Genomic DNA, 26,015 nt, shown 5'->3' on the forward strand with positions numbered 1-26,015 from the left:
AAATATTCATAAGTTTTGTAGTTGTGTTGTGGTTCCCCACTTTGTAGGTGCCCGCTCGTTGGTCAGACGCTGTATTCGCGTAGCGTATTAACAGCGTCTGGTCGGGCTACCAGTAAAATAGATATGGAAGCCATCTTAGGTAACTAAGAGACCGATAGAGGGCGTATATTACGTGATCATCACTATGGAACAACTCGATCGAACAGACACTGTAAGTACGCTGTGCAAATACGTGCCTGTGTACAGTGACTGGGCTGTGTATTGACCGATTTGGGTTCGTTGAGGGTAGCAGACATTTTACGTCACAGGGTGCAGCCATAGTGTGTGTATCACCCACAGAACTATATAGGTAGAATGATCAAGTGGGGTCTGAAAGCATAGCCAGCGCACGCGATCTCCGCCATTTTGGTTAGTCTTTTGTTACGTCACGGCTTGCGTGCGCAGAACAGGGTTTGCAGAGTTACAGCATAGCGCAGGCCTACGCTGACTTTTTTTTTCTTCTTTTTTACCTCCCCATGTTCATCGCGCAAGCCGTGACGTAACAGAAGACTAACAAAATGGCGGCATGTAATGTGCGCGCAACTGGCTATAAAGCTACGCATGGGTTGTGAATGGGCTTGATCAATCTACCTATTTATATCTGTGGTATCACCTGACCCCCCTGCTCTCCCCCACCCCGGGGCAACATGTTTATCACGCACTTGTAACAAATGTTCGTGCACTAAGCAAGCATTCGCGCACTCAGTACAAGACGCCCATTGGCTAAAGCAGTTTTTCATTCTGCGCGCGTGCTAATGTAGGGAGAGGGGTGGGGGAGTGCGGGGGGGGGGGGGGGGGGTCGGCTGATACACCCACTATGGCTGCACCCATGCCAAAAATACACATAGCGCGTCACAGAATCAGTTAATAGTTATGCTATAGTATTACTAGTATGGTTTTATTGCTAAATAATGTTAGTAGTAGTATTGAAATAGCAGTGATTTCTGTTTTTCTTTTATTTCATTTTTCTCTTTTCTAGGGGGCATACAGGGAAGGCGATGTACTTGTTTTGGGACTTATTTTGTCATAGATACCTACAGAGTGTCAGAAGTGTCATTCCTGTTTAACCATGAAATGCAATTGAAGATATGTAATTTATTTTCTAATGGCAATGCAATATGCAGTCCCTTGCACATCTAGGAGTTGTAGGACTGTTGGGTATTTACATTGTAGAACAGTCTAGCATGTTACATGTTCTATTAATATTCATTAAATTTTCGGATTGTATTGTTCATCTCTCTTATATTTTCAGTTCTTCCTACTTGTGAGTGGCAACTGTGAACAACACTCACGCCGCAGTATAAACTGTAGTCGCTGTAGACAGTGTTTACAACGAGGAGCGCTCCCGGATTACCTTACTGGTATGTGTCCTTTTGCAGAGTTAAAGCTCATTATACAAGGTTAAAAGTTACAGACGTGGGTCAGCAAATTTTTAGGGCCCAATGTTATGTTACTACAGCGTGTTTGTATAATGGCTCTTAATTTCTAATCCATAAGTCTTGTGTTATGAAACCTTGCTGGTCAAGTTAGTTGTTACAGATAGTCTGTGTCAGAACCAAACATACTGCAATGTTCCATGTATGTATTGATTATTCTTATATTTTTGAAACAATAGTGTTTGCACATTATATATGCATATTGCATATTTCAAATTTTAGAAATGATACTTTTTTTGTTTCAGAATTCCACTGATCAGTTACTAGCATCTCCTTTAAACATGCAAGTTTAGAAAGATATAGTTAGTGGTCTTGTAAGAAAGCAAATGCTTTACAAATTTCCATTTTTTTTTGGGAACATTTTGTAAAATTTTGTTTGCGAATACCATTTTCTTTTGTGATTTATTTTCTCAGGTACCGGTTGCTGTGGAAGGAGATTCCTGTTTGTGTTTGTTATTGTTAAGGTGTGTTTGTACACGTGTTTGTCGTTTTCAGTACGTGTCATCTGTTCAATCATTTTCATTTTCCATACCATCTCATACCATTTCACCATCACCCTCAAAACTCAAGATCTCGAGTCTTTGAGAAAAGCTTTCATTTGAAACTTTATTCACCCACACTTTTATCTCATACCATTACATCTTCATCCAGTGAATTCCATTGAAACTTCATCTGAAAAATCATCCAAGCCCTTCATTCCAGGTTACCATACCTGAGATATAAATTCAAAATCCAGGTTACCAGGCCTGAGATATAAACTCAAAATCCAGGTTACCAGGCCTGAGAAATAAACTCAAAATCCAGGTTACCAGGCCTGAGATATAAATTCAAAATCCAGGTTACCAGGCCTGAGAAATAAACTCAAAATCCAGGTTACCAGGCCTGAGAAATAAACTCAAAATCCAGGTTACCAGGCCTGAGAAATAAACTAAAAATCCAGGTTACCAGGCCTGAGAAATAAACTCAAAATCCAGGTTACCAGGTCTGAGAAATAAACTCAAAATCCAGGTTACCAGGCCTGAGATATAAACTCAAAATCCAGGTTACCAAGCCTGAGAAATAAACTCAAAATCCAGGTTACCAGGCCAGAGATTTATACTCAAAATCCAAGTTACCAGGCCTGAGAAATAAACTCAGAATCCAGGTTACCAGGCCTGAGAAATAAACTCAAAATCCAAGTTACCAGGCCTGAGATAATACTCAAAATCCAAGTTACCAGGCCCGAGAAATAAACTCAAAATCCAGGTTACCAGGCCTGAGAAATAAACTCAAAATCCAAGTTACCAGGCCTGAGAAATAAACTCAAAATCCAGGTTACCAGGCCTAAGAAATAAACTCAAAATCCAGATTACCAGTCCCAAGTAATAAACTCAAAATCCAGGTTACCAGGCCTGAGAAGGAAACTCAAAATCCAGGTTACAAGGCCTGAGAACTAAACTCAAAATCCAGGTTACCAGGCCCGAGATATAAAATCAGAATCCGGGTTACCAGGCCCGAGAAATAAACTTCAACTGAAAATTCAACTGAATTGTAAACCAGAGAGAAAAAGCAACAAATTTCAAAACTCTGAAATTGAAGTTGTGTATCTTCAGTTATTATAAGAGTTTTAGTTTTGAATACACATTGAGTATTTAGGGACAAACTGTAGTACATACAGGTGAAGATTGATTATGTGTGGAGGGAATTCGTTTGACTGATTGATTTTTGAAAGTGCATGTGAAAACATGAATCAGGAAATATAATTGAAGTTTTTGGGTGACTGCATTAAAGAAGCTCTTTGCAAGGGAAACACTTGTGCAATTTTGTAAATTCTCAACTGAATTTTGAAGTCAAAAATAATTCAGAAAGCTATCAACTGGTTGAAGCAAAATAAAAAGTAATTTAGTAGGAGGGTATTTCCATTCACTAAAACCAATACATATACTTGCATTTTTGACAGTACAAGCTTTGGGAAAGTAATTTGAAATGATAGATATCATTAGAAAAATAGTCTGTGGACAGTGTGATTGTGCAAATTTCCTTTGGCACTGAATCTTATTTAGTTGTATCTGAATCTCATCTCAAATTTTATTTGAATCTCATTTGGAATCATATCTGAATCATACCTCCAGTCGTTTCTGAATATCATTTTCAGTGGTATCTGAAACTTGTCTTGAATCATATCTGGATCTCATCTGTATATTTTTTGCTATTATCTGAATACAATTGGTTCGTATTTAATAGTTAAATTGTCTTTATTTTTCATCAGATATTGTATACTTCATTTTTATTGCAAAAAGTTTTTGAGTCACAGAGTTGTGGTTGACAGCCAAAGTGTAACTATTAGACTCTTGAGAAAAAACAAAGATACCTGAAGGAAAGACAGAGAAACTTCAAAAGCTAAACAAAAAAGAGTTTGGAGAAAGTATATTAGACACAACATTTAGGATTAAGTATTAAAGACGTCTTGATTTTGTAGGAGAATTGATTGATTTTGGCATTGTACATGTACATGTGCTTATAAAGAGATTTACCTTGTGGGGAAAGAAAAATATTGCGTGTAGTTCATATTCACTTTCATATTAAAGCGACCTGACTGATACAAATTGTGTATTGTTATTGAAGCTATTTTTATATAAACATTAAAAAAAAAAAATCACACCTGTTATTCTTGTAGCAAACTCAGTAAACACAAGAATAGACAAACAAGTGTGAGTGTAGTAATCACATTGTTGCAATTGCCACAGTAACAATTACCAGCACGTAACAGACAAAGAGCGTTACATGTTAGTAGAAACAAATCTCTTCAGTGTTATTGATTGACTTATACAGTGAAGTACAAAAGAAATTTTGAGTACATAGCACTAGCACACACATTTTGCTTGGTAGACAAAAAACGGCATCTGTTGGTAAAAAAGGACAATCACATTGTACAGTTAAGTACAGTACACATATATTAGTACATGCAAGTTTCAAGACACTACAGTAAATGCAATATTGCTAAAATAAAATAATACTAGTGGAGTAGACGTGATTCATACAGGTATACGGATTCAAGAAGTATATTAATTGAATAGTTGATTGATATATTGTAGCATATGTTTAAAGATTTAAGGCCATATAGTTTGACAATGGAAGCAAGTGAATTCAAGGATGTTATTGGTGTTATCCTAGATATCCTTCATAGTTGTGATTTGAGAAATCTAGAGGTCAGTGAATGTGATGCATGTTGTAATGTGATCAATGAAAATGAAAGCAGAGTACCATGTGAGGATTGTGGCAAGCAGTTTCATGTGATGTGTACAGGAACCATTTCTGAGGCTAAACTGTGTGATGCAAGGCTGATTTGGATATGCTCAGCATGTGGAAGCAATAATATTGCCCATCGCATCTTTGACAAAATTGGCATTCCCTATCATTTCAATAGATACGAGCTTCTCGAAGACCTTGGTGATGAAGATTTTGGTATTGATGCTTCACATTCATCATGCAAGAGCAACCAGAGAAAGAAACCTACCAAGAGACTGAAAAAAAGGTATGTGAAAAGAAAGGACAAACTTGGAATTACAGAAATGACAAATGTGTGTGTGCAGAAAAGAGCAGATTGTGAGAGAAATGAATTGGATTCGACATTCAGGACAAATCTGACCAAGAGCCAATTTCAGCCATTAGAAACTGCAATTGGTGATGGTTGGACAACTGTGAAATCAAGGAAGACAAAAGTGACAACATCCCAAAGAATGACTGACAATCCCAAGACCAAGACCTTTAACAACAGCTCAGTGAGATCAGTAAATGGTGTGCCTCTCCAACCTGGTGTGACCTACATTGGCAAAGCAATGAAAGCCTACTATCTTGAAATACAGAAAAGAGCCAAGACCAGCAAGGGCAAGAAATCAAAAGTAGAAAGAAGGCAAAAAGAACCTGGTAAACTCGTGAAGCGAAATGTGAATGCAAACTTGGACACAGAACGAAACGATAGTCTGCAGGTATATACTGAATCTATATTGAATGTATATTCGAAGTGTGTTCAGTCACCTCATGTTATGGCAAAATACACTGAGCAAATCTATGCAAAAACACAGAGAAGTTGGGCTGATGTGGCTAAAAGCACTTCGAATATGAGTAATGAATGTTGTGTACCGAATGGTGATCAGACTACATGTGCCTCTGTCCCTTCCACAGACATTGAAAAAGAAATTTGGAATGTGAACAGGCTGTATGGAGGTGGAAATGCACGGCAACCAAGAAAGAAAGGTCGTTTCACGAAGATCAACAGACAAAGTGTGCTACCGGTACAAAATGCTGAGTCACAGGTGCGTGATAATGGAAAGGTTAAACCTGACATTCCTGAAGGAGAACATGTAGCAAATAATGAAAAGTTGTGTAAGAATGAAGCATTTGACCACGAGGACAGTGATTCCACAAGTAGAGACAACACAAGCTCGAATGATACATCCAAAGTGAAATGTGACAGAATGCACAATGTGCATGAACTGAACTCATGTTACAGTGGAAGAAAAGATGTTGGAAGTGACAGACAAATATCAGTGGAGGAATTGTTCTCTGTGAATTCTTGTACAGATGGAAGTGTTCACTCTCCATGTCACAGGCCTGTTTCAGCTACACAGTGTGCTGAAGTTTGTAATGATTCAATATTCTTGCCTGAACGTGAAAAAATTACTAATCCATCTGACTGCATAGTAATGAATGATGATTCTGCAAAAAGTGCTGACCACCATAATTCATATGATGTACAGGAATCGACAGTACATGTATTAGATGATGAACCAGCTGCAAGTGATTTAGAGAATGAAGAACGTGTCTGTAAGCCTGTTTCACTCTCAAGTTCTGAATGTGGTAAAAGGCAATTATACCCTATGACCAAAACAATTGCACAAGGAAATTTTAATCAAGGTGATCAACGATTTGGTTACACTGCTGGCAAACAATGTGCATGTAATTCCCTTGTGGCTGTTCTCTTCACCCAAACAAAGAATGGAATCGAAATGAGACCTCGTGATCTTGATCAGATTCTGACACTTGGGAATGAGTTGTATTATTACATAAAGAGGGATTCACCATTGAATGAAGAGCTTGTAATGATAGATGAATTACCCAAGGAACTTCATATTCTGGATGAAAACTTTCAAATAACATATGCTGAATCAAAATATGGAGTGTTGGATGGAAATCAAAACAATTTGTCAAATTTTGGTGCTTTGTCATTGAGCCAAGCCTTAGAACAAGAACTGTGCAGATATGATGCATGTCTTATGAATTTTGCTGAGAGTACATTTGCAATCATTACACATGACAACGGTTATTATGTATTTGATTCTCATTCCAGAAGTCATGATGGATACTTGGTACAAGATGGATGCAGTGTCTTGCTTAGCATTTCATCATGGCAAGGTATACAGGTACACTGTTTGAATTTGGCAAAATCAATGGCATGTGATTTACATACTACTCAGTTTGAACTAACCGGTCTGGCATTAGAATCCAATTCTAAGAAAAATGCATTGACAACTAGTGGCTCCAAGAGATCAAACTCAGTAAATACTGCATGTAGGAATACAAATGATCAAAGTAGCAGTATTTCAAAACATTGTGATCATGTTAAAGGAATTAACAGTGATAGCTGTAAGACTCAAAATGAAATAAAGAAAAACAGAGTAAATGTAAACAGTGATGACTATGGAAATGAGAATGAAGTTGAATTTGTTTCAGTTGAGAAGATTACAGAAAAAAGAGATCGAAATTTCAAATTTGTGCCGATTACATATGTAGACAAACAGTCTTTGTGCAATAAGTTGAATTTCAGTTACAGTGGTACTGCCAATGAATCAATGGAGGATAGAAATGAAAGTTTGTGTATTGGGAAACCTGTAAATATCAAGAGAGTTATAGGTGATGGCAACTGTTTTTACAGAAGTATTGCTCATGTTGTTACTGGCAGCGAAAGAAACCATTTCATGCTCAGGAAATTCAATGTGTCACATTTACTGGAAACGGATGATTTATTTAAAAATGTAATAGACACAGTGAAATATCAGAGTGTCAGGGACTTTGTACTTCAAGAGAAATTGATGGATTTAGGAACATGGGCTGGTCACACTGATATTAGTTCAATGGCACATATGCTAGAACGTGATATATATGTGTATGATGATCGAACAGAAAATTGGCAAATACTGTCTGCAAAGAAACCTGGATACTACAACAAAGTAACAACCGAGAGAGGCATATATATTCTGTTCACTGGAGGCAATCATTTTGACGCAGTGGAAAGTGTAACTACATCTAGTACTTTGGATGAGAAATTATCTGTATTACATGTGAATTCAGATACAAGTGTAGAAAACAAGAGGGAAAGTCATGATGAATCATCTAAGATTACTAAAAAGCTGACATTAAAGAAATGCAGTGTTAGAGTGAAGAAAATGACATCAAAACAAATAATGGTATCAAACCTGCAAGAGACACAAATTCCATTACAAAACACATGTGAACTGACAGTAAATGCCAACATTGATGCATCCGAGGTGAAACAAGTGGGAGAAATAAAAAAAATTAGTCTCACGTACAGACCTGTAAATAAATCTGATAGAGAGAAGTTTTGTTGCAAATTCGGTATAAAGGTTAATGACAAATGTAGCAGTAATGATATGCAAAAAGATATGGCAGAAATCGATGATTTTACTATCCTCTCACAACCATTGACTATCTATAGAATTACTGGTGATGGAAATTGCTTTTACAGAGCTATATCATATGTTACATGTGGCAAGGAAGATTCACATCGTTATGTTCGAAAAGCAATAGTTAAGCATATTTTACAAAACAAGGGAGATTATGTAAGCCTTTTAAGATCAGGGTACACAGATATTGTAAAGTACATTGCAAAGGAAAGAGTATTCAACAATGGCACATGGGCTACAGAATTGGAAATAATGGCCTTATCAAATCTACTAGATACTGATATTTATATATATGAAGAAAACTGTTCAAAATGGAAATTATTTGGTGCAAGCAAACTTCAGTTTGGAATTGCTACATCACAGAGATGTATTTATTTGCAACACACAAATGGCAATCACTATGATGTTGTAGAATCTGTATGTCCAAGGATCCAAACATCAAGTTCATGTCAAATGTCAAGATCACAAAATATAACTGATATGGAAACTCCTGTGACAAGAAAGAGAAAACTCACAGCAAAGAGAGAGGTTACAAAACAAGTTGATGATTGTCAAATCAATGTATTGAATGATGAAGAATTAGAGGATGACATGGAACGTGCAGTTAAAATGAGTAGGCACCCCAAAGAATCTGAAGAAGTTAATACTACTATGCAAACTACAGAAAGGAAAAAACGAAGAAAAAAAGGTAATGCTAATATTACCAGACGAAAAAATAGAGATCAAATGAGAGCACAAAGAGAGAAGAAAAAAAAAGAGGAAAAGCAGTTCGAAACAGAAATTTTTTCAAGTGATCAGTCTTTTCCATTCCGCAAACTTAAAAAAGCAGTTGCAGAGAAAGTAAAATATCAAACAGATGAACTTTACAGGGTAAAAAAGAAAAACAAAGTTAAGAAGAGACAAAAAGACAAGTACACCTTGGATCCCACTTACAGAGAAAATGTGAAGAAAGTGATGAGCACAAAGATGAAAGCTAGATATCAATACAATGCTCTCTTAAGAGAAAAGATCAAGAAAAGGATGAGGAAAAAGATGAAAGCCAAATATCAAAACAATGTTTCATTCAGGGAAATGCTGAAGAAAATGAGAAAACTTAACTATGGAAGCAATGTTTTATATAGAGAGAGGCTTAAGAAACTGAGGAAAGGTAGATATCACAGCAATGCTTTATTCAGAGAGAGGCTTAAGAAACTGAGGAAAGCTAGATATCAAAACGACGCTTCATTCAGAGAAAGGCTTAAGAAACTGAGGAAAGGTAGATATCACAGCAATGCTTCATTCAGAGAGAGGCTAAAGAAAATTAAGAAAGCTAATTATCAAAACAATATTATATTCAGGGAAAGATATAAGAGAATTATGAGAAAAGTTGCTAACATTAAGTATAAGACAAAATCTGTGTACAGACAACAAGTTGCAATGAGAAACATGAAACAAAAAAAGCAAGAGAAAATTAATATGAGAAATTGTGATCATGTTTTGAAAAAATTTAGGGAAATTGTTTCACATGGCCCTGAGTATGTATGTTGTGCATGTTTGAAATTATTATTCAAAAATCAAGTATTGAAGTGCACAAAAGCAAAATATAATGATACGAAATGCTTAAAAGAGGAGTACTTGCATACATGCAATGATGACTGTGATGTTGACTGTCAAATAGTAAAGTCACCAAGAAATTCTTTATGGATTTGTTACACTTGCCACAGGAAATTATTAGCCGGTAATATGCCTGCTGAAGCTAGCAAAAATAATTTAGAATTACATGCTATTCCTGCAGAACTTGGAAATCTGAATCAGTTGGAAATGCATTTGATTGCACTAAACATTCCATTTATGAAAATTTTGAACCTGCCTAAAGGAGGACAATATGGAGTACATGGCCCAACAGTTTGTGTACCTTCACGCACAGATGAAACTGTAAAGATATTACCTCGACCAGAGACTGATGATCAATTTATTCGTGTAAAATTGAAGAGGAAACTGTCATATAAAGGATATTATGAATATCAATTTGTCAAGAAAAAGAATGTGCTAGCTGCATTGAAATATTTGAGTAAAAATAATAAGTGGTATTCTGATATTGCTATAGATAATGAATGGAGCTCTGATTTATCAGAGAGAAGTAGTCAAGCAGCTTGTGTTAAACCATTGAATTCAAATGAAACTAATGATGATGACGATGACGATGATATAGAGGATGATCAAGATGGACGATTACAAGGCATTCAGTTGGACACATGTTTACAGAAGGTTGATATGAGGCAGGAAGTGCTTGATCAGTTTTTCGATGATATTATATGTTGTGCACCTTGTGAAAAGAATAGTCCTGTATCGCTGTTGATGGATAAGAGTAATGAGGCAAAATGTTTTCCTGCTCTATTTCCAACTGGCCAGCCAACATTTCATGATACCAGGTACACTAATGTAACACTTGGTCGTTATTTACATAATCGCCTGATGCATGTAGACAACAGATTTGCAAAAAATACAGAATATATATTTTATGCTCAGTGTATATATGAACTGCAACAAATACTTTCTAATGTTTCTATAGCTCTCAGAAAAAGCTCAGAGGAAATAGAGAATCCCATATCGATGCAATGTTCAGATCTAAAAGATACAAGAAAACTTCGTGAGATACTGGATTCGAATAAAGGATACAAATTTCTGAAACAAATACGGGGAACACCTCCATACTGGCAATCTACGCAGAAAGATGTATTAGCAATGGTTAGACAACTTGGAAAGCCTACATGGTTTGCATCATTTTCTTCAGCTGAGATGAGATGGCCTGAAATTATTAATACATTGCTAAATCAACAAGGTGATAGAAGAAAAGCAAATGATCTAGATTGGACAGATAAGTGTAATTTATTAAAGTCAAATCCAGTGACAGTAGCTCGTATGTTTGACAAACGCTTTCATGCATTTTTGAACAAAGTGATTCTTTCTCCGGCAGAACCTATTGGCAAAATAATTGACTACTTCTACAGAATTGAATTTCAACAGAGGGGATCTCCGCACACGCACTGTTTATTCTGGGTTGAAAACGCACCTAAGTTGGGTATTGACAAAGATGAAATTGTCACAGATTTTGTTGATAAGTACATTTCATGCAACATTCCATGTGAGGATGAAGATGAAGAACTATATGAAATAGTGAAGAATGTTCAACTTCATTCAAAGAAACATTCAAAATCATGCAAGAAAAAGGGAACAACCTGTAGATTTAATTTTCCCAGACCACCTTCTGAGAAAACATTTGTTGTGAAGCCTAATGATAATCCAGAAGTTACAGATGAAGCTCAAGATATTCTGTCTACAGTAAAGAATTCATCATGTATGGAACGGATATATGATAATGCTAGACAGCTCTTTGAAGTTCTTGGGATGTGTCAAAAGGAATTTGAAGATGCCTTTAATGCTGTAGCTACAAAAGAAGATATAGTCATGAGAAGAGATCCTAAAGATATATGGGTGAATCAATACAATCCATTCTTACTCAGAGCTTGGAATGCCAATATGGATTTGCAGTATATAACAAATGAGTATGCCTGCATTGTTTATGTTGTGTCATACATGTCAAAAGCAGAAAGAGAGATGGGTCTGCTCTTGAAAAATGCAGAAAGTGAAATGAAAGAGGGCAATGAAGATGCTCGGAAAAGTATGAAAGAAATAGGACATGTGTATATGCAAAACCGTGAAGTTTCAGCGCAAGAAAGTGTGTATCGTGTTTGTAGCCTGAGACTGAAAGAGTGCTCAAGAAAAGTAGAGTTTATACCTGTTGGACCAAACCCTGTGAGAATGAGTTTACCATTGAGTGTTATTCAAAGCAGACGAGACGATGATGATAGGAGTCCATGGATGCCAAGCAGAATTGATAAATATAAAGCCCGACCTGATGGTTTTGAATTTGAAAATATGTGTTTAGCCACATTTTGTTCAAAGTATAGACTACTCAGTGAATCTGATATAAAGGGTAGGAAACCGAAACAGAAAGTGTTCAAACTGAGAGATCAGCTGGGCTATGTACAAAAACGATCAAGAACCAATGATGCTGTAGTAAGATATCCTCGTTTTTCACCGACCGTAACCCCAGAAAAATATTATCAGAGTATACTGCAACTGTATTTGCCATTCCGCATTGATAAACACTTAAAACCTAAACAATTTCTGACATATCAAGAATTTTACCGAACCGGATCTGTACGAATGTGTAATAAGAACCTGGAAAGTGTCAAAAGTATTGTCAATGAAAATCTCAGGCAGTTTGAAAAAAATGCTGATATAATTGATCAAGCACAAGAATATCTTGAGAAATTTGGTCCACAAGAAGATGCATGGGGATTACTCTGCCCAGAAACAGAAATTGAAAGAGATGAAACAGTTAAAATCCATGAAGAAGTTGAAGATGCTGACAATGAATTTAGAATCCCAGATCTTGAGTCCAAATCTCAGGAGAAAGAGTCATATGGCATAGAATTTCGATCATGTAGCATTTCTAGAGAAGACAGTAATGTCTTATTAAGAACTTTAAATAGCAAGCAGCAAAAGGTGTTCTACAAAATACGTCAATGGTGTCTTGACAAAGTTAACGGAAAAGAACCAACAACATTTCAGATATTTGTGACAGGTGGTGCTGGAACAGGAAAAAGTCATCTAGTGAAATGCATATGTAATGAAGGGACAAGAATTCTTAGCAAAATGATGCATAATCCAGATGATATTTCAATTATGAAAGTAGCTCCAACTGGAATTGCAGCTTACAACATTGGTGGTAGTACTATTCATAATGCTCTGTCCATACCCATTTCTGCTACACTACCTTACCAACCCCTTGGAGAAGAAAAGATAAGTCATTTACGTAATCAGCTGGGTCAACTACAGATACTAATAATCGATGAAATATCAATGGTTGATCAGAAGCTGTTGTGGTATATACATGGACGTTTAAGGCAAATAAAGCAGACACGTGATGATGCTCCATTTGGAAAGGTTTCAGTTATTGCAGTTGGAGATTTCTATCAGTTACCTCCAGTAAAAGGTACTCCTTTGTATAAAGATACACTGCAAAGTTCTTTATGGACAGACAACTTCTCTATAATTAACTTGGATGAAATAATGAGACAAAAGGATGATGCAAAATTTGCTGTTCTTTTGAACAAATTAAGGATAAAAGGAAAGAAAGATGAATTATCTAGTGATGATATAGCAGTTCTTCAATCATGCGAAACTGGAGAACAATGTGAGGATGGATTGCATATATATTCTTCAAACAGACAAGTAAATGACTGGAATAAAATAATGCTTCACAAGAAATGCACAAATATCATATGTATTGATGCAGAAGATTATGAAGTTGATAATGAGGGTAAAAACAAAAGATGTGACAAGCCACGGAGATGTACAAAAGCTTCCTTGCTAGCGTATCTTTGGATTGCTGAAAACTCTAGAGTGATGCTTATCAAAAATGTGAATGTGACCAAAGGCTTATCAAATGGCTGCATTGGCACTGTAACTGACATAGTAAGAGTAAATGAAAATGCAAGACCTACAAATGTGGTGGTAAAATTTGACAATGAAAAGGTAGGAATTCAGTCAATAGAAATGCAACAGGAATCAATTGGAAAAAAATATACTAGGAAACAATTTCCCTTGAAATTAGCATACGCATGCACAATACATAAAGTACAAGGCATGACAGTGGAAAAAGCTGTTGTTTCTCTGAAAAATATATTTTTGCCTGGGCAAGCATATGTAGCTTTGAGCCGTGTTAGATCATTAGGTGGACTAACGATTGAAGATTTTGATCCAAATGTTATTTATTGCAATCCAGCTGTTCAAGAAAGTTTAGAGAACATGCCAACATTTATTGATGACACAAACATTGGTAATGATGTCTCCATTGCAACTATGAGTATAATGTTACATAATATTCAAGGTCTTAAAGCACATTTCAAAGATATCCAATCAAGTTTCCTATTAAAAAATTCTGATATTATTTGTTTAACTGAAACTTGGCTTAATGATGACATCTTTGATGTGAATTTAGATCAGTTTAAAATGTACAATCAGCCGCGGTCAAAGTCTTATTCTGATGAAAGTCCCTTATTTTCTGCACTGAAAAGTCAAGCACATGGTGGAGTTGCAGTGTATAGTAAAGTCAAATCTATTAGTAGGCTGGATTTACATGTCAATAATCTAGAGTATATTACATTTGCAGTAACTTGTTCTTCATGTCTCATCTCAGTGATATATAGACCTCCTAAATATGACAAGAAACAATTCTGTAAGAAACTAAAGAGGCTACTTATAGAATTACAGCAAAGAAGTACAAAATGCATAGTTATCGGTGACTTTAATGAAAATCTCAGACAAAATTCAAGTGATTCATGGGTGCATAGATTGATGTGTTCTTATGGATATCAACAGCATGTACGTGATGCTACAACAGAAGGTGATACATTGATTGATCATGTATATAGCACAGGTATCGATACAGTTCATGCTGACGTTATTCCTGTTTATTACAGTTACCATGAAGCTATTAGAATACAGTTTTGATGTGTGGTATCGTGAGTTTATGCAAAGTAATGTGGTATATTCTCAAATCAATAAAGATTTATTTTCATTTGTCATATTTCCTTTTGTAATGCAGAATTAGGTAAACAGAATATATCATTACAAATGTAGGAGGGAGTATACAACAATAAAAAAAAAAGACTCAGTAGTAGTGATACATTATATTTAATACTGAAGTGATTGAAGTTAAAAGAAAAAAAAATATGCAATGAGCAAAACATGCAAAGCATGGAGGGATCCACTGAAAAGATCATGCTTGTGAATATTAAACAAAACTTCAACAAAAGTAAGATTACTACAGAAAAAACTGACATTACAAGACAAAAAGTGACAACACGACTAATATTAAGACATCGGAATAGACAAAAACATATGACAAAAGTAATGATCTTTGTTCGTTGAAAGAAATATTGTGATCCATGACAATGTGAAATGAAAAGATGAGTACTGTATCATTCAGAAATTACTTAGTGAAAGACTAATCCTGGCTAAAAGTGTATTTTGGCAATAGTGCTATCAATAAGATATTATGTGGCAGTTGGTGTAGATATGAGATGAGATTTAACAGTTTTGTTTCAAAGTAATTGTTAATGACAGATCCATTAAAGCTCAGAAATGTGATCATTACAGCATACAATCAATACAATGTAGAACAGAATTGAAATGAAATAGAACAGAATTATTGTATAGAAATGAAGTAAAACAAAATACAGACATGAGACAGACATAGAACAGCAATATAACATAGCCTAGAAAATTATTGTGTTTACTATAGGAACTAGATTTTGCAAACTGATCATTTGAGGAAATGTAGTGTATATTTGAATGCTAAGGAAATGTTTCTTTGATCGTGTGATAAGTGTCAAGAGCAGTAGCAAAGCCAGACAGGGGGGCACAAGGCTCTCGCCCCTTTATGGAACAAGGGAAAGCAGGTAATAAAAATGTTTAAATGACGCTGAACCAAGTAAGAGTTGTATGTATTCAAGATTCTAATTTACATTCATGTGTTGTAATTCATATCAATCAATACTTCATAATAAAACACAGAGTGACGACTATGACTCATCATGTTGTTAACACTAGATTCGACTCGGTCATGTATGTGGTATATACCACAAGTTTTGAATCCTTTCACCCAAATCATTTTAACTAGTGCTCAAACCCCTGTTTCCTCGACAGTTCGTATTGATTGATTGCTATCATCTATTAGTGTTTTGCAGACACTGAGCAAGCAAAGAACTGGCGGAATAACACATCAGTCTTGGATTACCGGGTATATCCATATGATCAATATCCAATGGCTTTTCTTTTGCCTGTTGAAGGTTGAAGTGGCCTGTGTTTGTGCCTGACATCTCCATCCTTTCATCCAAGTGTTGCAGAGGTAAGTTTAGTATCCTCTCCTTTTCATCACACTCGAGCCAAAGGCTCAAGTGAGCTATTGCAATCACGCTTCATCTGACACTTGTCATGCATTATATTGTCCATCGTATGTCATGCATAAACTTTTTACATTTTCATCTTCTTGAAAATACCATGAATAATTTTCACCGAACTTGGCTCAAACCATGCTTTAAACCATAGACAATTTATATGGAGCATCGAGTGTCATATAGCTTAATTTGTAACAAAATACTGTAAAACATGACATATTCACAGCACAATGTTTTCACAAATTGGAACTGATAGCGTTTTTTGTGGCATGAAATTTTCGCTAATTGCCAGTGGCGTTTAATTCATATAAAAAATTAATGTTTGTGAAAGTAAGATGCACGTGAACATTCCTCATTTTACAGTAGACCATGTGACACTTGGCGCTCCATACAAATTCTCCATAGTTTAAAGCATGATTTCAATTGCACCACCTTTGTGAATTCGAGCCAATATGTCTGACAACACAAGAAAGCCTTTTGAAGTTAAGGTCCATATCATTAACAGTTATCACAGTTAACTTTTCTCCCAGTACATAGCAGATATCATATTTATGCTAATATTTCAACGATATTGAAAGAGGAATTTCTTGCATGGGTAACAGTAAGTTTTTCATGTCCTTTGCCAGGCCTTGCTCAATAGAGAGAACATGCTAGCTTTGCAGTATTCTCTTGATGTGATACCGAGACTAGGAGTCTACTATTGAAAGCCCAAATGATCGGACCATCTGTGGATCACATCTTTTTCTACTGTGTAGATGACTGTCAACCCTACATCAAACTGCATGGCATGCAAGACACTCTCACTCACTCTCCGTCACCATGCCCTGAATGTAGCTGGGAAAGCATCTGCCAGAGTGTGCCTTCTAAGCAGACTATTCGGCCATGACTGGGGAGCCGATTTTACCACTTTCCGCTCCACCACTCTTGCCGTTGTGTACGCTTCAGCTGAATACTGTGTCTCTGCCTGGGGGCATAGGTGCCATACTAAGAAAGTGGACGCCCAACTCAACTCTGCTCTCTCCACCATCACAGGCTGCCTGAAATTAACCCCTACCCAACAGCTCCCTGTGCTAGTAGGCATTCCACCTTATCACCATAGAAGAGAAGATGCTAGAAGACAGAGAGCACTGAAGGCTGCCACGAAGAATACCACCCCTTCCATAGCAAGATGCATGCTGTCTTCCTTAGACAGAGTCTTAAAAAGCAAGGAACCTTTTATTAGCTCATAATTTCATCAACACATTGTATGTCGTAAACACAAAACACTCACTCAATGATATTCCATTTTCAAACTTGAAATGGTTGACAACAGAAACATGTTTCCCTGAAAACAATACTATTGACCTGGATATTTGGTGTATAACTTATTGATCAGAACTTGGACTGGTAAATTGAATTCTGGTACAAAAACTGGTGATGTAGATGTTACTGCCAACAGCCATGTGGTGATCTGAGAAGTATTGCAGAACAAAGAATTATTTTTCAAAGGGATAATGACTGACACTGTTTGTGACATTAGTGAATTTGTAGAGAATAAAATAGTTTGTCTATATGGAGGATTTTAGCGAAGATTCTCATTTTGCTAAATTACACATACTATCACCCGTATATATACATGCAAATATTTGCTAGGTTTACATGCAACATGCAGTGAAATTATCATGTGTATGGAGTCTGTATTGTTTTTTGTCTTTTGTTTTGTTTTGTGTTTTGCCTGGGCATGACGTACCTTTTTGGATATATGGAAATTCTGAGAATGTGCACTAGTGTAAAAGGCCTGTAATTCTTTGTGCTTTGATGAAAAAAAAAAAATGCAGGGGTATTATTTTTAGCAGTGACTTATATTGTAAAAAATTGACAGGTGTGCTTGTGCAAATGCCATAGATTATGTCAGACACCTGTTCAGTGGCAGGTTCAGAAGGAAGGGGGGGGGGGGGCGTAGGGGGAGTGTAGGAGCACATACTAATCCGCTCGCTGCAAAGTTGGATCCACCGGTTCGACAATCTAGATTGTGGTGCCACTTCAGATGGCCAGCGCGTTACGTGGTATCGTTATTGAAGAAAACATTATTTCATTAAGTTACAAGGCGTCTCCTATTACTCTTGACAATGTCAAGGCTTTGATGTAGATTGCAACACAACGACAAGTTAATTAATGTATGTACTCTATGAATGTCATAGGTATTGCAGTAACATTATCATGTGTATGGAGTCTGTATTGTTTTTTTGTTTTGTTTTTTGTTTTGCCTGCGCATGACGTACCTTTTTGGATATATGGAAATTCTGAGAATGCGCACTAGTGTAAAAGTGGATATTTTTGCGCGACTAATTTTTTTGCGCCTGGCCCGGTAAGAAGAGTTTCACGTGTTTTTAATCCTGCGGAATCAAGATAGTAATTACGGGAACATATGGTAAGCAAAAATATTAGCGTGCTTTTATTTTCGCGCTAGTTTCTGATTTGGCGAAATGCGCAAAAATCTCAACATCGCGAAAATTTCCACTTTTACAGTAAATGTATGCACAGTTCTAAGAAGTATTTCATGATCATAAAAGCATACATATAAGAGCATAATACATGGTAGTTTGCTGATTTTATCAGAGTAGTTGAATAACAGGAAAGAGTTAGATTGCTCTAAGAGTGGTACTCATCTGTAGTTTGATATACATATGTATTTATAATAGAGGTGCATTGTATACTGAGAACTGAATCAAGCAAAGAAAGGTTTGATAGCCATAAGAGATACTCACATGAGTATACATGTTTTATATTAACGAGTTGTTACTGACTTAACTATGTCATGTAAAATGTATGAAGGATACCAAGAGTATGGTAGATATTGACCACCCTCATTGAACCTCAGAGATAGTTAAGTCAGTTGGTTCAGTGCGACAAGTGAGGCCTGTAATTCTTTGTGCTTTGATGAAAAAAAAATGCAGGGGTATTATTTTTAGGAGTGACTTATATTGTAAAAAATGACAGGTGTGCTTGTGCAAATGCCATAGATTATGTCAGACACCTGTACAGTGACAGGTCCAGAAGGAAGGGGGGGGGGGGGGGGGGAGTGTAGGAGCACATACTTTGTTAGTTTGAAATAGCGACTAATCAGCCCGCTGCAAAGTTGGATCCACCGGTCCGACAATCTAGATTGTGGTGCCACTTCAGATGGCCAGCGTGTTACGTGGTATCGTTATTGAAGAAAACATTATTTCATTAAGTTACAAGACGTCTCCTATTACTCTTGACAATGTCAAGGCTTTGATGTAGATTTCAACACAACGACAAGTTAATTAATGTATGTACTATATGAATGTCATAGGTATTGCGGTAAGATTATCATGTGTATGGAGTCTGTATTTTTTTTTGTTTTTTGTTTTGTTTTTTGTTTTGCCTGAGCATGACGTACCTTTTTGGATATATAATGGAAATTCTGAGAATGTGCACTAGTGTAAAAGTGGATATTTTTGCGCGACTAGTTTTTCGCGCCTGGCCCAGTAAGAAGAGTTTCACATGTTTTTAATTCCGCAAAATCAAGATAGAAATTACGAGAACATATGGCAAGCAAAGATATTAGCGTGCTTTTATTTTCGCGCTAGTTTCTGATTGCGCGAATGCGCGAAAATCTCAACACCGCGAAAATTTCCACTTTTACAGTAAGTGTATGCACAGTTCTAAGGATCATAAAAGCATACATATAAGAGCATAATACATGGTAGTTTGCTGATTTTATCAGAGTAGTTGAATAACAGGAAAGAGTCAGTTTGCTCTAAGAGTGGTACTCATTTGTAGTTTGATATACATATGTATTTATAATAGAGGTGCATTGTATACTGAGAACTGAATCAAGCAAAGAAAGGTTTGATAGCCTTAAGAGATACTCACATGTGTATACATGTTTTATATAAAATAAGGAGTTGTTACTAACTTAACTATGTCATGTAAAATGTATGAAGGATACCAAGAGTATGGTAGATATTGACCACCCTCATTGAACCTCAGAGATAGTTAAGTCAGTTGGTTCAGTGCGGCAAGTGAGGCCTGTAATTCTTTGTGCTTTGATGAAAAAAAATGCAGGGGTATTATTTTTAGCAGTGACTTATATTGTAAAAAAATGACAGGTGTGCTTGTGCAAATGCCATAGATTATGTCAGACACCTGTACAGTGACAGGTCCAGAAGGAAGGGGGGGGGGGGGGGGGGCGTAGGGGGAGTGTAGGAGCACATACTAATCCGCTCGCTGCAAAGTTGGATCCACCGGTCCGACAATCTAGATTGTGGTGCCACTTCAGATGGCCAGCGCATTACATGGTATCGTTATTTAAGAAAACATTATTTCATTAAGTTACAAGGCGTCTCCTTTTTCTCTTGACAATGTTAAGGCTTTGATGTAGATTTCAACACAACGACAAGTTAATTAATGTATGTAGTATATGATTGTCATAGGTATTCAGAATGTATTGTTATTATGTATGTGCCTTGGCTGTATGCAGTTTGTACATTTTTTTTGTGTGTGTGTGTGTGTGTGTGATAATTTGTTATAATCTTAATTTCTTCTGCATTGTCATGACGTTACCTCTGTAGAAGAAAACTTACCACGGGGTATTCACAGCAACCAGATAAGTTAAGTTTTCATATTTCTATTGAATATGACTTTATATGCTTTATGCAATACAGCTTACTCTAAATGTAGTATAACACTTAAAGGCTGCCATTGCAGAACCACATAAGCAACAGGACATGCAATTTTTGTGTCATACTTTGCAGATATGCTTTGTTTGTACCTTTCATTACAGATGTTTATTTGTCTGTGTTATATCAAGTCTATGCTATAATGCATGGTTTTTGCTTGAAGCCATTGAACCAACACAAAGTTCAGTCAGATCAACCTAAAGTGTATTTTACAATCAGTTTTATTTGCTTTTTACGACCTGCATACTCAATTATGTTCATGCCGTGATATTGTTTTTTGGCAGGTAGTAAGAGGGTGTACATACAGTTATTTTTCCTTCTTTTGTCGTACATCAGTGCTAGTCAGGACTTACATGGGGGGGGGGGGGGGAAGGAGGATGCCTTGTAGCTGCACGTACCCTGTTAGTCTGACAATAAGACCCGGCTGAGAGAGGGAGCTATTTCAATTGGTATTACTCTCTCTGGATGCTCCCCCGATGGCAAAAAGAAACAAAAAAGATAATTTTTGTCGACCAGTTCTTTGACAAAGGTTATCTAAAAAGGTACACGTACGCTTATCCCATAATAGTTGCTACGTAGTCCCCTTTTCCCATCATTAACCGCAGTTCACGATCATGATCGAGGCCTCTTTGGAGAGTGACCTGGCCAATGTATTTCACCAAAGCGACCTGGGATTCCATTCGGACTGTAATGGCTCGTACCTTGTACACCTATTTGTAATTGCCGCACCTTCACTATTATGTCCCCTCAAGCTTAAACCTTTGTTTGAGCAGATACAGGTGATGCTGTTATATTCTCATTGAAAGTTATATAATCATCTCACTGATTAATCAATAATTCTGCTGAAAGCACCCTATAATTATCACCTGCGTGTGATAGATAATGTACACGACAATAAAATGTGAATTTTCATAATTGAACATAATATTCAGTTGTCAACGACTATTATTAGTAAAATCGAGTGGAGTCATAGCTCTAAAAGAAATGACTGCTTTTGCCTCATTTTTGTGACAGCAAGTACAATACCTAATGATTATCAAATGTTGGCTACACAAAGAGGTGAACCTTTATTAACAAAATATACTCAAAACAACACGCAAATGGAACACATTGCTATACATGTACATGCATTTTGCTTTGTCTGGTGACACCAAATGAGTAGGAGTAAGAAGCAGTCTCTGATCATAATTGTAGTTCTGTGTGCAGTGAATAGATTACCTTCTGACATCGATATGCTGCACACGTCAGCTCTCACTTTACCTATGTCAACACTGGATGAGATGAAGAACAATGAAAAAAAAACCCCACCAGTATGAAGGGTTTTAAATACTTGTGGATAAAGCTGTTATGTTTTTCAAACAGTGTGTGTGTATGTGTGTGTGTGTGTGTGTGTTGCATGCACCATCCACAGCTAAACATGATTTTAATTAAAGGACAAGTTCACCTTCATAAACATAAGGATAGAGAATGCAACAATATTAGTAGAACACATCAGTGAAAGTTTGAGGAAAATTGGACAATCGATGCAAAAGTTATGAATTTTTTAAATTTTTGTGTTGGAACCGCTGGATGAGGAGACTACTACAGCTTGTGAGTCATATGCGTACAACAGTGTAAAGGAAATATAAAAGAAAATTCAACATATTTTCACTTTTTTCGCATAATAAAAGAGCAATTGACTTGCCTCTTTCTAAAGGTAGGGGGAATAATATTACCCATAACATTTATCGGTAACGAGTCAGGGGAATGTGTACTTTTTTCAAAAGACGGAATTTTATGAAATTCTCTTTATATTTTCCTTATATTGTTGTACGCATGTGACATCTAAGTTATTCATACACTGCAGTAGTCTTCTCATCCAGCGGGTACTGCACAAAAACTTCAAAAATTCATAACTTTTGAACGGATTGTCTGATTTTCCTCAAACTTTCAATGATGTGTTCTACTAATATTGCTACATTCTCTCAATCCTTATGTTTATGAAGGTGAACTTGTCCTTTAAGACCAAAAAAAAAAAGTAGACTTGCATAGAATGAAATATACTGGGTAAAGAATCTACGAATTAAGATGTTAGTAATGTTAAAGGGTTCAGTTGAGGGGACATTGGGCTTTTCATGTTTGGATTCTCATTTAGAAAAGGGAGTCAAAGGTAAGCTTTAATTTTAGCCAAGTTTTTCGACATGAATTTGACGTCGTATGAAAAAACGGCGGCACGTAAGCGATAGCGCAAAGTCTCGGCTACAACATATTGAAATCTGGCGAAAATTCACAAAAGGGTAAGTGAGCTACTACTCGATAAAGATAATCATGTCAATTTTCACATCTAGAAAAATTCCCTCCCACAGAGATATACACGTCATAGCGAAGATACAGAAAGAAGCACAGGTGACCTTTGACCCCACTTTGCACAGACAAGATGGCATCTGAGCAAAAAGTGGTTATTTTGTTAAATGATTCTTGTAACATGGTCTTGGCGTGTACAAAATATGGGAAAGATAGGACATGTATTCACCAAGATACAGGATAAAACATTTATGACCTTTGACCCTAATTTACATACCCAAGATGGTGTCCGATCAAGTAGTTGTTATTTTATGAAATAATGTACGTAACATGAACTAAACATGTGCAAAATATGGTGGTGACAGGGTATGTTTTTCTTGAGTTTTTGCAAAGAAAATTGCAGAAAGAAAGAAATATTTCAGTACATCGCAGATAAGCTTTAATTTCAACCAAGTTTTTTTTTACGTAATTCCGACATCGTATGTAACGAAGGGCATATCACGATAGCCCAAAGACTCAGCTACAACATATTTAAATCTGGGAGAAATTCACCGAAGCATAAGTTAGCTAATACACGATAAAGATAGTCATGTTAATTTCACATCTAGAAAAATTTCCTCCCATAGAGATAACACGTCATAACGAAGATAAAGAAAGAAGTATATATGACCTTTGACCCCACTTTGCACAGACAAAATGGCGTCTAAGCAAAAAGTGATTATTTTATGAAATTATTCTTGTAACATGGTCTTTGCGTGTGCAAAATATGGGAAAGATAGGACATGTATTCACCAAGATACAGGATGAAACATTTATGACCTTTGACCCTAATTTACATACCCAAGATGGTGTCCGATCAAATAGTTGTTATTCTATGAAATAATGTACGTGACATGTACTAAACATGTGCAAAATATGGGATTGATAGCCATTGTTGTTGTTCATCTATTGCACAAAAAGTAGTAGAAAGAGAGAAAAATAAAGAAAAAATTATGTTATTGTATAGAAATTTGAAGGAGAAGCATAAAAAAATCAGAAAAAGATAAAGTAAGGAAAGGGAGATTAAGATTAACTACAGGAAAAGAAGAAAAAAAGTGTTTACAAAAATTAAAAAAAGATATTGGCAGGGGTGAGCCTCGAACCCGGGACCTTAGGATTACGAGTCGGATGCGCTACCCAATGACCTATTTCATTCTCCATAGGCCCTGTGTATTAAGCAAAATGACGCTGCATCGAAGCCTCGTGCCATTTTCAACCAAGTTTTTCGACGTGATGCCGACATCGTATGAAAAAATGGAGGGCACACTTACGATAGCCCAAAGTCTCAGCTACAACATATTAAAATCTGGGAGAAATTCACCGAAGCATAAGTGAGCTAGTGCTCGAAAAAGAGAGTCATGTCAATTTTCACTGCCAGAAAAACTGCTCTCCCATAGAGATAACACGTAAACTGGTCAAATTTGTCAACATTACTTTCAATCCATTTTTACGAGGTGATGCCGTCATCCAATCAAAATGTTGTAAATATAGTAATGAAAGACCTTTTAAAAAGCTACAACATACTGAAATCTGGGTGTAAATTGGCAAAGGATAAGTTAGATACGCTCGAGTGAACTTAAAATTTGATGACGTCATTTTGAAAATTTACTTTTTTTACTTTATTAAGAAATTTGATATCTTTTAATCATTTTTCCAGCATCGCCAACCTATAAAATAACATGTCCAACTCATCAGCTTTCAGAATATGTAAAGAAACTAGGGGGTTACCGTCCATCCTGACGAGTAAAATCGGATTTAAAATTGGCGTTTTTTTGGCATCGTTGTACTGTCTATCGCCATTGACGCGCGCGCGGAATTTCAACTTTGATGGGCCCGTATGACGTCATTTAGAGTCGGATTGACTTGAAACTTGGTAGAAATATTCCTTGACATTTTAGGCATCCGATAAGTGTAAAAAAACGGGAAATTTCTATTCCATATGAGCTGTGTGTGCGAATATGTGCGCGCGCGTACGCGTCCGTCCAATTTTTTCAATTTTTCAAAAAATGCTTCAAATGGTCTGAAACGTGTGCAAAAAAAATTTGAGCTCGATTTGAGCATACAAATATTTCAACGCGCGCGTACGCGCACGTTTTAAGAGAAAATATGAATTTTGAGAATATGAGTAAAATGCGCATAACTTGAAATGTATGTGACGTAAATTTCATTGCAAAATTCTATTCCATTAATGAGATATGAATGAAAATGTGTTTTCATATAATGACGTCATAGTGACGTCACTATCGACCAAACACAATGATACAATAGATTTGTCGTCTTTGGGACATGATACATATATGGTATGAGTTTGAAGTTGATACTCTGGGTACTTTCTGAGTACGTAGATACACAACTTTTGTCCAGAAATAAAGAAAGAAGAAGAAGAAGAAGAACAAAGAATCCGTACAGATACAGAAGGTGATCCGAGAGGATACTCGGATCACCTAACTAGACTTGGAATTTGTCAACACTGACAAATTAGGTGATCCGATTTTTTTTTAATCGATGATTCGAGTGCTGATCGCAATAGGCATGACCATACAGGCTTCATCTGTGTTTAATGACATTGACCGTGTGATGTTTTAATTCTCATTTAGAAAAGAGAGTCAGGTCTGCCATCTTTGGTACCAAATTCGGTATACACTACAACGAAGATACAGAATGAAACATTTATGACCTTTGACCCTAATTTACCTACCCAAGATGGTGTTCGATCAAGTAGTTGTTATCTTATAATAATGTACGTGACATGAACTAAACATGTGCAAAATATGGGGGTAATAGGGAATATCTTTCTTGAGTTATTGCAAAGAAAGTTGCAGAAAGAAAGAAACATGAAAA

At 36.3% G+C, this 26,015-nt stretch overlaps 1 protein-coding gene across 1 annotated transcript; it reads left to right on the forward strand.

Annotated features, from left to right (window-relative positions):
• The first annotated feature begins 4,585 nt into the window (after nt 1-4,585).
• LOC140236207 (uncharacterized) lies at nt 4,586-16,119 on the forward strand. The gene is made up of 3 exons (XM_072316175.1): nt 4,586-5,770; nt 6,805-6,877; nt 16,060-16,119. The coding sequence occupies exons 1-2, from the start codon at nt 4,586-4,588 to the stop codon at nt 6,811-6,813; spliced, it is 1,194 nt and encodes a 397-aa protein (XP_072172276.1). The 3' UTR covers nt 6,814-6,877; nt 16,060-16,119.
• Nucleotides 16,120-26,015: the final 9,896 nt, after the last annotated feature.

This window comes from Diadema setosum, chromosome 12 (assembly GCF_964275005.1).
Source record: "Diadema setosum chromosome 12, eeDiaSeto1, whole genome shotgun sequence".
In the NCBI taxonomy this organism is placed as follows: Eukaryota; Metazoa; Echinodermata; class Echinoidea; order Diadematoida; family Diadematidae; genus Diadema; species Diadema setosum.

Bases quoted from the DNA above. Each gene is read 5' to 3' on its own strand.
- LOC140236207 (XM_072316175.1), top strand. From the start codon at position 4,586: ATGGAAGCAAGTGAATTCAAGGATGTTATTGGTGTTATCCTAGATATC.